This window comes from Monodelphis domestica, chromosome 8 (genome assembly GCF_027887165.1).
Source record: "Monodelphis domestica isolate mMonDom1 chromosome 8, mMonDom1.pri, whole genome shotgun sequence".
Lineage (NCBI taxonomy): Eukaryota > Metazoa > Chordata > Mammalia > Didelphimorphia > Didelphidae > Monodelphis > Monodelphis domestica.
The window spans coordinates 203,768,309-203,781,524 of record NC_077234.1 but is presented as its reverse complement, the minus strand read 5'-3'; the positions used below and the strand labels follow the sequence as shown (position 1 = coordinate 203,781,524).

At 33.7% G+C, this 13,216-nt stretch overlaps 1 protein-coding gene across 5 annotated transcripts in view; it reads left to right on the top strand.

The window, feature by feature from the left end:
* The window catches only part of TMEM131 (transmembrane protein 131), a 264,070-nt gene that overhangs the window by 143,059 nt on the left and 107,795 nt on the right, over positions 1-13,216 (top strand). For 3 of the 5 annotated variants that reach the window (XM_056808388.1, XM_056808385.1, XM_056808384.1), the window contains exon 4: positions 4,624-4,674. The exons of the other annotated variants lie outside the window; for them this stretch is intronic. In XM_056808388.1, the coding sequence (XP_056664366.1) occupies positions 4,624-4,674 (51 nt within the window). The remainder of the gene's footprint in view (positions 1-4,623; positions 4,675-13,216) is intronic. 5 annotated transcript variants of the gene reach the window in all.

The window sequence follows — 13,216 nt, the reverse complement described above, 5'->3', positions numbered from 1 at the left end:
AACAAATATTTATTCGAAGGTACATTATACTAGGGAACATTTAGTCTTTGGGTGTTTAATTCTTCCATATACACCCTTCAGGAAGTCTATTAAATACTTTATACTATATTTTATATTTTATTTATATGCTTATTTTAGGGCACACTGTAATAAAATATAAAACAATTCACATTTGGGGGGGGTATTCTTACAATTTCAAAGGGGTCTATGTAAATAGTTGCTATTTGGTTGTCCTGGGGATTTATCATAGATTTAGTACTGGAAGGGAACTCAGAAGTCCAAATCCTTTATTTTACAGATCAAGTATCTGAGTTCCAGAGTAGTTATGAAATAGCAAAGTTCATATAGGTTTAAAAAAATAATTTGGAAATAACAAGAGGCAGCTCTTTCTTCAGGCAAGGTATACAGGGCTTTTATTACTTAATGAAAATGAAGATGTTATTGATACTTTAAATGTGGAATTAGTCCTAACAAAATTATTTATTTAATTGCAGACTTAATATACTTCCCTAGACAATGACTTGTGGATTCTGAAATATTTTTGCTAATCCAACTAGAATCTGGAGTCTTTTTTTCTACTTTTTTATTTAAATCACTTATCCTGAGATCCATTAAATTGTGTTTTTTTTTTTTAATTTTGATAACTGAATTTCAGTATAATTCATTTCCCTTGTGATTTCTTGTATTTTATTTTATGCATTTAAAAACATTCTGATCTAATCACTGGATTGTTAAAAGGGTTCGTGAGTTACATTGATTTGATTACCCTGTCTATTATGATTTTCCAACCTACCTATCCTGCCCCAAACACTGCTGACCTCCAATCTATTAGCTCCAATTGTCTTTGAGACATCTCATAGACATCTTAAAATTCAAAATGCCAAAATGGAATTCATTGTCTTTCCCCCTTAAACCCTCCTCCTCTCCTGTTGTTGTTCAGTCTTTCCAGTTGTGTCAGACTTCATTAGATTGTAAGCCCCTCGGGGCAGGGACTCTTGCCTCTTTTTGTATGCCCTGCAGTTAGCACAGTACCTGGCATATATAGACTCAATAAATATTTATCGATTGATAACATTGTCTCTGATTCAAAAGATATGAACTTTGTGATTATTATATTTGCATATTCCAGATTGCTTTCCAAAGTGGTTGTATATTTTAAAACTCTACCATTAATTTGTTAGTCTGTTTATCATTCTTCATCCCCTCCAAACTTGACTTGACCTTTTTTTGTCATCTTTGGTGATTTTATAGCATATTAGCTAAAACTTCAGGATTCCTTTGATTTGCATTTTTTTAATTATTAATGAATTTTTAATATTGGTGTCAAATTCAAGGCCCATAAAACTTCCAAGTGAGGCCACAACCAAATGAAAAGAGAATTGGAAAATGCTTATCAAAACTTTATACTCATTTTATAAGTATTTATTAGTAAAGAGAAAGAAAGAGAGAGAAATAAGATTTCCAGCTTATCTAATTCAAAGTTCCCAGCCAGGTTACTTCTGCTTTGTCAGGTACTAGATTCCCAAATAGGCCCAGCTAACTACATGGTTAGGCCAGACAAATTAAACCCAGCCAAGGAGCAGGCTTGAGTTCAGGAAGGAACAGGAGCCCAAGAGACCAAGTTCCCAGGTTCCCACAGGGCCACTTGTCATAGATGGCTTACATAGAATAGCACCCCTTTCACAAACTCCAAAAATGGCAGCGAGTGTGACTGCTTTACACACTGGCTTTTTAAGCACAGTCTAAACACTCCCCTAAGATTCTCTGATTGGCCAGGGTTTCACTTCAGTCCCTATACTTCCCTTGACTTCCACTGGCCCAGAATTTCGCTTGCCATGTTGGCAAATTAAAACACAGGACACTATTGCCTCTATTACATAAGACTTCTGGGGCCTGGTGCTCTCCTAGATATTTAATTCCTACCCCAATGAAATATAAAGAATGTTAGTTTGTGGTTTTTTTAAGTCAGCATATGGCCTCAGGGATCCCTCTCTATTTGAATTTGATATCACTGATTTATAGCAGTCTTTCATATGTTTGTGACTACTTGGCAGTTTTTCTTTTGAGCAAAAGCTATTTGTTCATATCTATTAGAGAATGACTTTTAGTGGCACAGTAGATAGAACACTAAGTTTGGACGTTAGGAAGATCTGAGTTCAAATCAAACCTCAAACACTTACAAATGACCCTGGGCCAGTAATTTAACCTCTCTTTGCCTTACTTTCTTTATCTATAATACTTACCTTCCAGGGTTGTTATGAAGATAAAATGAGTAATAATTGTAAAGTGCTTGGTAGAGTGCTTATCGCATGGTATTATATAAATGTTAGCTATTATATGGGAATGTTTTATGCATAGTATACACGTATGATATATTATGTGTTAATTTATACATATGTGTATATATGATACTAACTATATTCCTATATATTTCTATGTTGGATCCTATTGATGTAGGATTCTTATATATTTGTGTGTGGATATGTTTACATATATCCACATATAATGTGAATATAAAAACCTTTAAAAGAGAAATTTGTTACAAATATTATTTTCCCATTCAACCACTTCCCTTCTTGTAGTCATTTATTTTCTCTGTGCTGAAGTGTTTTAATATAATATATCTATATTATCTATTTTATTTTTTGTAATTGCCTCTAACTCCTGTTTGGCTAATAATATATTTCTTACTCATAGTCATGAGAGAAGCATATGTTCTGCTTTTCTTCATTTTTTTTAAAATATGGTCTTTAATTATTATGGTTGTATATCCATTTAGAATGTATTATGGAATATGAAAAAAGATGTTAATCTAAGCCTAATTTCTACAAGACTACTTTCCAGTTTTTTTCAGTAGCTTTTATGAAATGTAAAGGGTTTTTTTCTTAGGCAATGTTTGTTTTCCACTTTATCAAAAACTGGTTTATTAAATGCCATCCTTTCTGATTCTCCTTTCTCTAGTCTATCCCATTGATCATTCCATTTTGTTTTTGTTTTTTTTTTTTGTGAATACTAGATGATTTTGATGACTACTGCTTTGTATTATAGTTACAAGTTATAAAGTGACACTTCCTCTTGATCCCTATTCTAAAATAATTTTGTAATTATTTTGTCAAGTTACATTAAATAATCCCTTGATAATTTGGTAAATCATTAAAAGTATAAATTAGTTTTGGTAGTATTGTTATTTTTGTGTTATTGACATAGCCTAGTCATGAGCACAGCATAACCGTTAGCTTTTTAGGTGCTTATTCTTTTAAGGATAGCTTTGCAAATGACTACACTAATCCTTTTTTGATAGGTCAGTCCACAGATATTTTATGAATTTTTAGTTAATTGGAATGAGATTTTGTTTTCTAGTGTGGTTTTTTTGTGTGTTTTGTATAGAAATGCCTATATATTTATTACATAGCCTGTAATTTTACTAAATCTATTAATTATCTCAAGGAGTTTTTGTGCTGATTCCCTAGGATTTTCTAAGTATATCATTGTTTCATCAGCAGATAGAGTTAGTTTTATCTTGTCTTTACTTATCTTTATGCCTTTCATTTCTTTCTCTTATCTTGCTGCTGATGCTAGAATTTCCTAAACTATATTAAATGGTATTAAACTCACATTTCTTAGGAAAGGTTCTAATGTATTTCCTTTGAGCATGATGATTGCTTTTGGTTTCAAAAAGAAGCTTTTTATGATATTTTAAAAAATGGTGCTTCTGCACCTTTACTTGGTAGGAGATTGGATTGTTTTGTTTTGTTTTCAGAAAAGAGTATTCTTTGTCAAAGGCTTTTTCTTGCATTGATTGAAATGATCATGTAGTTTTGGAGCTTTTTGTTTTTTAATATTAATTTTGTTGATAATTTTCCTAATGTTGAATCATTGTTTGATCCCTTGGTATAAATCCCACTTGGTCATATTGAATGAAATCTTGGAGAGTAGTCTGATAGGATTTTGTTTAAAATTTTTGAGTCAATGTCTATTAATTTATTGATCTATAGTTTTGTTTTAATTTTATCTTTAATTTAGATGGTAGGACTATATTTGTCTCCTTGTATGGTGCTTTTTTTTCTGAATAATTTTTTAAGTATAGCTATCAACTAACTGTACTTTTAAGAGTTTGAAAGAATTCTCTTTTTTGAATCCATCAGGACTAGTTTTTCTCTGGTAGTTCTTTTACAGATAGATCTTATTTCTTTTTCAGATTAGATTATTTAGAATGTTATCTGGTCTTCTGATAATTGTGGATATTTTATAATTTTGAGCATGTACTTATTTCTCTTGTGTCAGTTTTGTTAGCCTGTTATTTTTGTATTGCGTGTTCTAATTATTTTTATTTTAGTATTGTGTGTGATTCGCTATGTTTCATTTACTATTTTATGGATTTTTTTCTATTCTCTTTTTAATCAGATTAGTAAAGTGTTTATCAATTTTACTAGTCTGCTCAAAGAACTAGCTTTTAGTTTTTATCATTTCTATTATTTGTTTCCAATTTCTTATTTCTCCCTTAATTTTGTCATCTTGTGCTTATTTAAAGTTTGTTTATTTGTTGGATTTCTAATTTTTAAAAAATGCATATTCAGCTCATTAATCTTTTCTTTTTTCTATTTTGTTAATATGTATTTGTAGGGATATGATTTTTCCCCTGAGGACTTCTTTAACTGCATCCCAGAAATTTTGGTATGTTGTTTCATCATTGTCATTTTCTTTCACATAATTTTTAATTGTTTCTATGACTTGTTCTTTGACCTCATTATTTTGGATTTTATTGTTGTCCCCATGTGAGTCTGTTTTTTTGTCTGTAAAAGTTGTATTTACCGTATCTGCCTTACATTTGTTCACAATATATCTGTGTCCTAATTCTTGGTTAGTTTTTTTTTTTTAATTACATGTAGTGATGACAAATATGTATAGTCTTTTGTAGTCCCATTTAGAAATTGCCATACGTATTTTTAAGTCTAGGTTCTTCAGGAATTTATTCCATTCCACATTTTTCTTGTTACTCTTATCAAAAACTGAGAGAGGAATTTTGAAGTTTCCTATCACTATTGTATTACTGTCTGTTTCTTCTTGAACTTCATTTAATGTTTTGGGTTTTTTTTGTGAATTTGGAGTGTATAAGTTTGTTATTGAAATTGATTTGTTGTCTTTGGCTCCTTTCAACATAATATAGTTTCTTTATCCCTTTTTGTTTTTGAATATTTGCTTTTGCTTTGTCAGACTGTATCTTCTGCTTTTTTAGATTCACTAGCATAGTAAAATGTTACTGTCCAAGCCATGGATTCTCTCATAATTTTCATTTCTCTTTTGAAGCAATTAAGAACAGTGTCTTAGGATTCCATGTTCATTTCACATTTCATAGAATCATCATGTGTTAGATCAATTAATTTTTTGTTGTTGTTTTTCTTGTTGATTTATCTACTTATGTTCAAGGTCTTTGAGTTTTCTTTTTCCTGACATCTTTGGTAATTTCAGGATTTGTCCCCCCCTTTTTTTTTCTCCCTATTATTCACTTTCTGACTCCCTCCTTTGTGGTAGTAGCTAGATCTCAAAGCATCTTTACCTCTTATTGGATAATTCCCATGGGCTCTATCTCTTAAGCTTAGTAGAGTGGTACACAATTCTCTCTCTCTCTCTCTCTCTCTCTCTCTCTCTCTCTCTCTCTCTCTCTCTCTCTCTCTCTCTCTCTCTCTCTCTCTCTCTTCTCTCATCTCTCATCTCTCATCTCTTTGTCTGTCTGATTCTCTCTCTCATCTCTCTCTTTCTCTGTCTGACTCTCTCATCTCTTTGTCTGTCTGACTCTCTCTCTCTTTCTCTCATCTCTCTCTTTCTCTGTCTGACACACTCTCTCTCTCTCCCCCCCACCCCCATTTATCTTTCACTCTCACTCTCTCGATGCTTGTGGTTTATAAGTCCAAACAAATTTTATTGCAAGTTTGTATGTAGAATCCTTATGTTTTATTGCATGGCCAGAGTGTCAAGGCATTGGGTCAACTAATACAACTATGCTTTACCTAGTCAGCTTGTTGGACATGTTATTTCATTGTTTGGAGGGGGAGAGTGTTACCTGCTTTTTCATTCCTTTTGTCCTAGACCAAAAGTGTCAAATACTCAGCCCACAACTCTACTAAGTGAGATTAAACCAGGTTAAAATCTAATTGGGAAATACTTAATAAAAAATAAATAAAAATACAATAAAATATAGATATCACATTTTAAAAATCAAGGCAATATGTAAGCTGCAGATATCATTACAGAAATATTAGTGGTCCCTGTTTCTATCCGAGTTTGACCCTACTGCCCTAGACCATGGAGGCAGCTGAAATTGTTTCATCTTTAGCACATAATTTCTGCTTTGAAGACACTTGAGTGGTCATGGCCATCAGAGAAAATGTCTAGTCCTCATCATATTGATCATATGACTGGAAAGTCTACCAGTGATTTCTTAAATGCTAAATCCAATGGCCTTTTCTTATTCTCATCCTTTTTTATCTTTCTTTAATGTTTGTGCTGTTGGCTCCTTCATTTTAAATGCCTTCTTTTTTCCAAAGATTCTTCCTATCCATCTAACAGATTATTTTCAGTTCCAGTGATATATAGTCATCCATGTACCTTTTTGATTATGTTAATATATCCCAAGACTCTGTGTTAAAGCTTCTTCTCTTTACTCTGTATCTTAATTCATAAACTTTGGTAGAATCAATTTTCATTTCTGTACAGCTAACAAATTTATCTAACTCATCTTTAATTAGTTTCATTACCTTATCACCAACTGCCTGCTGAACATACCAAGATGAATGTTCCATAGTTACCCCATACTCAACATGTACAAAATCGGAATTCATTATCCTTCCTTCTAATCTACCTCTTTTCCTATATGTGATTAGTACATGATAGGTAATAAGAACAAATTTAATGCAATTTAAGTATCAAAAAACTAATGGTAGGGGCAGCTGGGTGGCTCATTGGATTGAGAGTCAGGCCTAGAGATGGGAAGTCCTGGGTTCAAATCTGGCCTTAGACACTTCCTAACTGTGTGACCCCGGGCAAGACACTTGACCCCCATTGCCTAGCCCTTACCGCTCTTCTGCCTTGGAAGCAATATACAATATTGATTCCAAGACAGAAGGTAAGGATTAAAAAAAAAACTAATGATGTTAGTCAGTTTTCTTGAAGTTTAAAAAGAATGTCATTTTAAATTGCATTTTCTCCAGCTAATTTATCTGTTACCATAAGTAAATATGTATTTTTAATTAGATTTGTATTTTAAGATTATCTTCAAGCTGAAATTTTAATTATTCCATATAGTTTTGGCATCATAATTAGAAAACTATCATATAAAATTATCAGTTCTCAAAATGTTATGAAAAGATTTGACCAAAATAAGTTATGTGAAAAATAATGTATCGTAGTTTGTATAAAATTACTACTTTCTAAATCTTTTTTTTTAACTTTCTAAATCTTGATAATTCTAGGGAATGCAATTCTTTACCTGTAGATACGCTTTATTATTCTTAGGTGCAGACTTATTTCATGAATCATTTTTTAATCTTTCTGACAGTTCTAGGACTACAGAACTAGTGAATGAGCAACATGAGCAAAGACATGAAGCACAGGGTATGTAAGGGGGACAATGGGTAATATAATTTGGCCAGAGTAGAGCATTAAATAGAGGGGAAATGAGTAATATGATCCCAATCTAGCTTTTCTCTTATTTTCCAAATTATTGCATATTATTCCCTGTTTCTTCTATTTTACTTTCCAGTCAAACTGGCCTACTTGTTCTTCCCTGAACTCTGCATCTTATTTCAAGTCTACATGGCTTTGTACAGGTTGTTTCCCATGTTAGTGGTAAATGCATTATTAATTCAGTTCAGCCAACGTTTTCTAAGCACCTGCTCTGTGCAAGGCACTACACCAGGGACCAAGAATACCGAGAAAAAAAATGAAATGGGGCCTGCTTTTAAGGAGTATACAGGGTGCAGAATAACATGAACAATGGCAAGATTGAAAAAATTTGTTCGAGGAATATTTAAGGAGGAAGAAAGCACTAGTAGGAAGAGCCCATCAGGAAAGATTTCACAGAAGAAGTGTTATCTAAGCTGTATCTCTAAGGAAGATAAGACTTCAGAAAGGTGAAGGTAAGGAAAGAGAATATTTCCCTTATAGAATATAACTTATATAAATCCACTAGGAAAGGTATGACACATTGAATTTATAAGGGGGAGCAGATAGGACATAATTCAGTTTGGTTAGAATGTAATAGAGAGGTCTATTAGTGTTAACAGATTAGATATATACTAAACAGAATTAAGCATGGTAATGCTTAAAATGCTTAAAAGGACAGTGGGCTTATATAAAAAAGGTTTTGGAAAACAATACTAATGCTGTTAATGTTTGAAGTGTGGCAGGTAGGTAGGGGGAAAAAATCTTTGTAGCAAATTTCCCTGATATAGATCTTGTTTCCAAAGTATATAAGGAACTGATTCACTTTTCAAGAATAAAATTCATTCCCCAGTTGACAACTGGTCAAAATATATGAGTAAACAGTTTTTAGAGGAAGAAATTCAAATTGTTAATAGCCATATGAAAACATTTTTAAATCCTCTTATAATTAGAGAAATGTAAATCAATGCAACCATAAGGTTCTTCCTCAACACACAAATAGTGGAGTGATTGCAATAAAAGACACCTTAGTGTAATACAGCAAGGACTGACTCTTAGTAGAACTATGTACTAATATATCCATTCTGGAAAACAATTTGGAATTATGCATTAATAGCTTTTAAACTCTGCATGCCTTTTGACTGAGTGATAACTCTACCAGGGCTATACTCCAAAGAAATCAAATGGGGGAAAGGACTCATATATATATATATATATATATATATATATATATATATATAATATAGAAAAAAATTTATAGCAGCTTTTTGTAGTAACAAAACTAAGGGAGTGATCATTGTTAGGGATTGGTTGAAAAAAATAATAGTGTATGAATGTAAGGGAATACTATCATGTTATAAGAAATATAGGGGCAGGCAGTAGAGACAGTATCAGAGAAACCTGGGAAGATTTGTTCGAATTCCTGCAGAGTGAAATGAGCAGAATAGGAAAAATTCAAACAGTAAGAATAGCATTATAAAGACTACTTTGAAAGACTTAAGGATTGCAATTAATTAGTCCATGATGAGACATGTTACATATTTTATGGCAAAGAGGTGATGGAGCCAGGGTGCAGGCTGTGACCTTATTAAGAAGTGGTGTAAAGGGTGAAATTATGGTTCAGATTGAAAAAAAATCTAAATTTAAGTGGTCGCCAAGGGAAAATCCCAAATAATAAAATACCCAAGTCAGCTGCCAAATTTTATGGTGATTTAATTGATATTGTAGAGAAGATTTTAAGAAGAAGAAGGAAGGAAGGGGCTAGTACCGGGCAGGAAGATAGGAGATCTAGAAAGTAAGGTTTTGAGTGTGAAGGAGGAAAGAATCAGCCTGACCTCCAAAGAGGCTTAGCTAAGATGCCTGAACCTGAAATCAGCTCCAGGGCAAAACTCACCACCCAACACTCCAATATGTCGGAACACTTAGCACGCTGCCTGCCAGAGTCGTCTCTCCAGGGAAAGAGAAAGAGGCAGAAACTGATGTGCCTTATATGGACTTTTTTATATCACTTTTCTGCATCTTATCTGTACCAATGAGGACTTAACTTGACTTAGGACAGCCCAGAGGCCTGTCCTTTTTTTGCACATGTCTGTTGAAGGCCATCTCCTCAGATAATTAAATCTTGAGTTTGATGCAGACCTTTCAAAATCTTGTTAAACTGAGTAGGAGAATGTGGAGATTCCAAGACCTGATTCTGTAATTCCAAGTATCTCCATTGTTATTTATCAGGATATAGCTAAATCAGATCTTCTACAGAATGGTCTGATTAGGGTGGAATAGTTTTAAAATTCACAGGGGGAGGAAGGGATTGAATGGCCCAGTGTAGGAAACTAGTTTTGCTTGACTGTAAATGCTTTTTACAATAGTTTAGTTTTTCTTTATTTTTCATTGAGGATAGGAGATTGGGGAGATAGAGAAAAAATAGATTTTTGATTATTAAAAGAATAAGATTAAATTTAGTATAACGTAAATTTCACATGAAATAAGACTAAAGAAATAGTTTGTATTTAGATTCTTGAAATCCTTAAATTCCAGATTAAAGTGCCTATTTTTGTATATGGTAAATGTTTAATAAATGCATTTTCATCCAATTATGAGTTAATTTTCCCTTAAGGACAGCAGAGAACAGGGAGTCATTTGAGCAAATGAATGACACCATGAGGCAGTAAAATGGTACAATGCATAGAGATCTGTCCTTGAATTAAGGAAGACCTAGACTCAAGTCCTACCTCTGATACATACTGTGTGATTCTAGGCATGTTAAAGCCTCTCAATGCTTCAGACAACTGTCTGATTAAGGTTGTTTTGTTTTTAATAATATTTTCTCCAATTTTATATAAAATATATGTTGTTTTTAAATTTTTAATTCCAAATTCCCTGAGACAGTGAGCAGTATGATATATAGGTTATACATGTGCAGTCACACAAAACATTTCTATATTATTCGTATTATGAAAAAAAAACATAAACTATGAAAGCATAGAGTGAAAATAATGTGCTGCGGTCTGCCTTTAGACTCCATCAGTACTTTCTCTGGAGGTAGATGGCATTTATTTTTTATCATGAGTCCTTTGGAATTGGCTTAGATCATTGTATTGCTGAGAATAGCTTAAGTCATTCACAGTTGGTTATCATTCAGTATTACTGATACTATGTACAATGTTCTCCTGGTTCTACTCACTTCACTTCATTTTATTTAATGTCTTTTTTTTTAAACCCTTACCTTCCATCTTAGCATCAATACTATGTATTGGTTCTAAGGCAGAAGAGCTGTGGGGGGTTAAGTGACTTGCCCAGGGTCACACAGCTAGGTCACACAGATTTGAACCTAGACCTCCCATCTCTGGGCCTGGCTCGCAATTCACTGTGCCACCCAGCTGCCCCCGCCTGTATGTCTTAACCAGTTTTTTTTTTTTTCTAAAATCATACTGTTCATTTATTATATCACAGTAGTATACCATTATGATTAGATTCCACAATTTGTTCAGCCATTCTCCAATTGATGGACATCTCAATTCTTTTTCCTTTGATCTCTTTGGGATAAGACTTGGTTGTGATATTCCTGGGTTAAAGGGTAGTGCTCTCCAGAATGGTTGGATCAGTTTACAACTCCACCAACAATACATTAGTGTTCCAGTTATTCCACCTCCTATCCAACACTTATCATTTTATTTTTCTATCATAGTAGCCAATCTGATAGGTGTGAAGTGATATCTTAGAGCTGTAATGAGAAGGAAGAGTCAAAGATACCTTTAAGGTTTGCAGATGTAGGCAATTGGGAGAATAAAGGTAGAAAATTTACTGAAGAAAAATTCAATTTTAGAAATGTTGTTTGCTTCAGCTATTTAAAAAATGGCTGTCAATATCAAGTAAGCATTTGGTGATGCCAAATTTTAGGAGAGAGAGAAGTATTCGTGATACCCATTCATAAAGTGCTTTGTTGAATATGTTAGTCATCTGCATAAATATCATTGAACCCCTGGGTGTTAAAGTGATCACTAGGAGAAAAAGTAGAGTCAGAGAAGAGAGATTAGTACACTTGAGCAACACTTTTATTTTGTCCAGTGAGAGACCAAAAAAGAATTTTTAAATAAATTGCTTGTTAAAAGAGAACCAAGAAAGGAAAGTTTCACATCTAATCAGTCTCTAAATCTCCTCAGAACCTCTACCACATCTCTAGGGACATCTCTTCCTTTTCTCCTCTCACTGAAACACTAACCTAGTTTAATTCTTCTCACCTCTTCCTGGAGTCTTGCTGTAGCTTCCAAAAAAGCTGGCAAGCTATCAGCCAGGCTTTGCTTGAAAATCTTCAAAGCGGGTTACCTACAGCCTCTCAGGGTTATCCATTTCATTTTGGTGTGGCTCCAGTAGCTAGGAATAGTTTTTTAAAGCCAAATCTAAGTTTTGAAATATGTGAGTTACTTGACTGTATTTGATGTATATTAATAGTCAAGTGTTCTTCTCTGTATCTATCAGGTTGGTCTGTCAGGCCTACTCACCCAACTGACAGAAAACATGATCTGACTGCATTCTTTATAAACAGTGTTTGGGTTTATTAAAGTCTTTCAAACAGGGAAAGGAAAGAGGGTCAGGTAATAGGGTTCCCTACTTCTAGATCTCTAAATCTCCTCCCTCCAAACCTAATAGATCCCTTGCAGATCTGTTCCTCTGTTCTTCATGCTAACTTACAATTACACTCTGTTTCTATTACCCAGACTTCCCTATCTTCCTAACCTTCTGACCCTCCAAATATTTATGGTGGATGAGAAGTAATTCATAGGAGTAGATGTGGATAAGGTAATTGATTAATTCAGCCTGAAAAGCTTCAGCCAAATATGGCTTCAACCACACCTCCAGGCAGATAGGTCTCATGGTTATGGTTGGATTTCCTCAGCAAGATGAAATCTCTGAGTAAACTGGAACACAGGAACTGGCTGATATGTAAAGGTAGATGGGCACAGGGAAATCCAAGTGAGTAGGATAAATATCTCAAGGATGAGCTGGATGATGGAGAAATCTCAGGGTCTGGGAAAATGGCTTTTCCCTCAGAGACAATAGGTCCTCCACAACAGGAAGCACTCCCTCCAACCTCTTAGAGAGAAAGGAACACTTCCGCCCTACCTGTCATTCTCACTCTCCCTTAAATCCTTTTCCAACACTCTGTGGAATCTTCTCCCTCTGCCTGGTTCCACTCAATGAGCAGTGTCAATCACAAACCCCTGCAAAAAGCTTTGCCCTGTCTTTCTAATTCTTCAGTTTGCATCTTGTAGATTCTACACATTACTCTTCACTTAGTAAATTTCCTTTTTCATTCTTTCTGTTCACACAGCAGAACACAAAACTTTTATAAGAAACCATGACTCTTCCTATTACACTGTGTGCTTTAAAAATGAAGTCTGTAATAAATTCTACACATTGCTTTCAAAACTATCCTGATTCTCTGTGTTTCTTCTTGAACTTCATTCTTGATCTTTTGTGTATTTTTTTTAAATGTAATATAACATTTTAAATATAAGTCCTCTTTTTATATATCATCACTCCCCTTAACTCCTCTCTA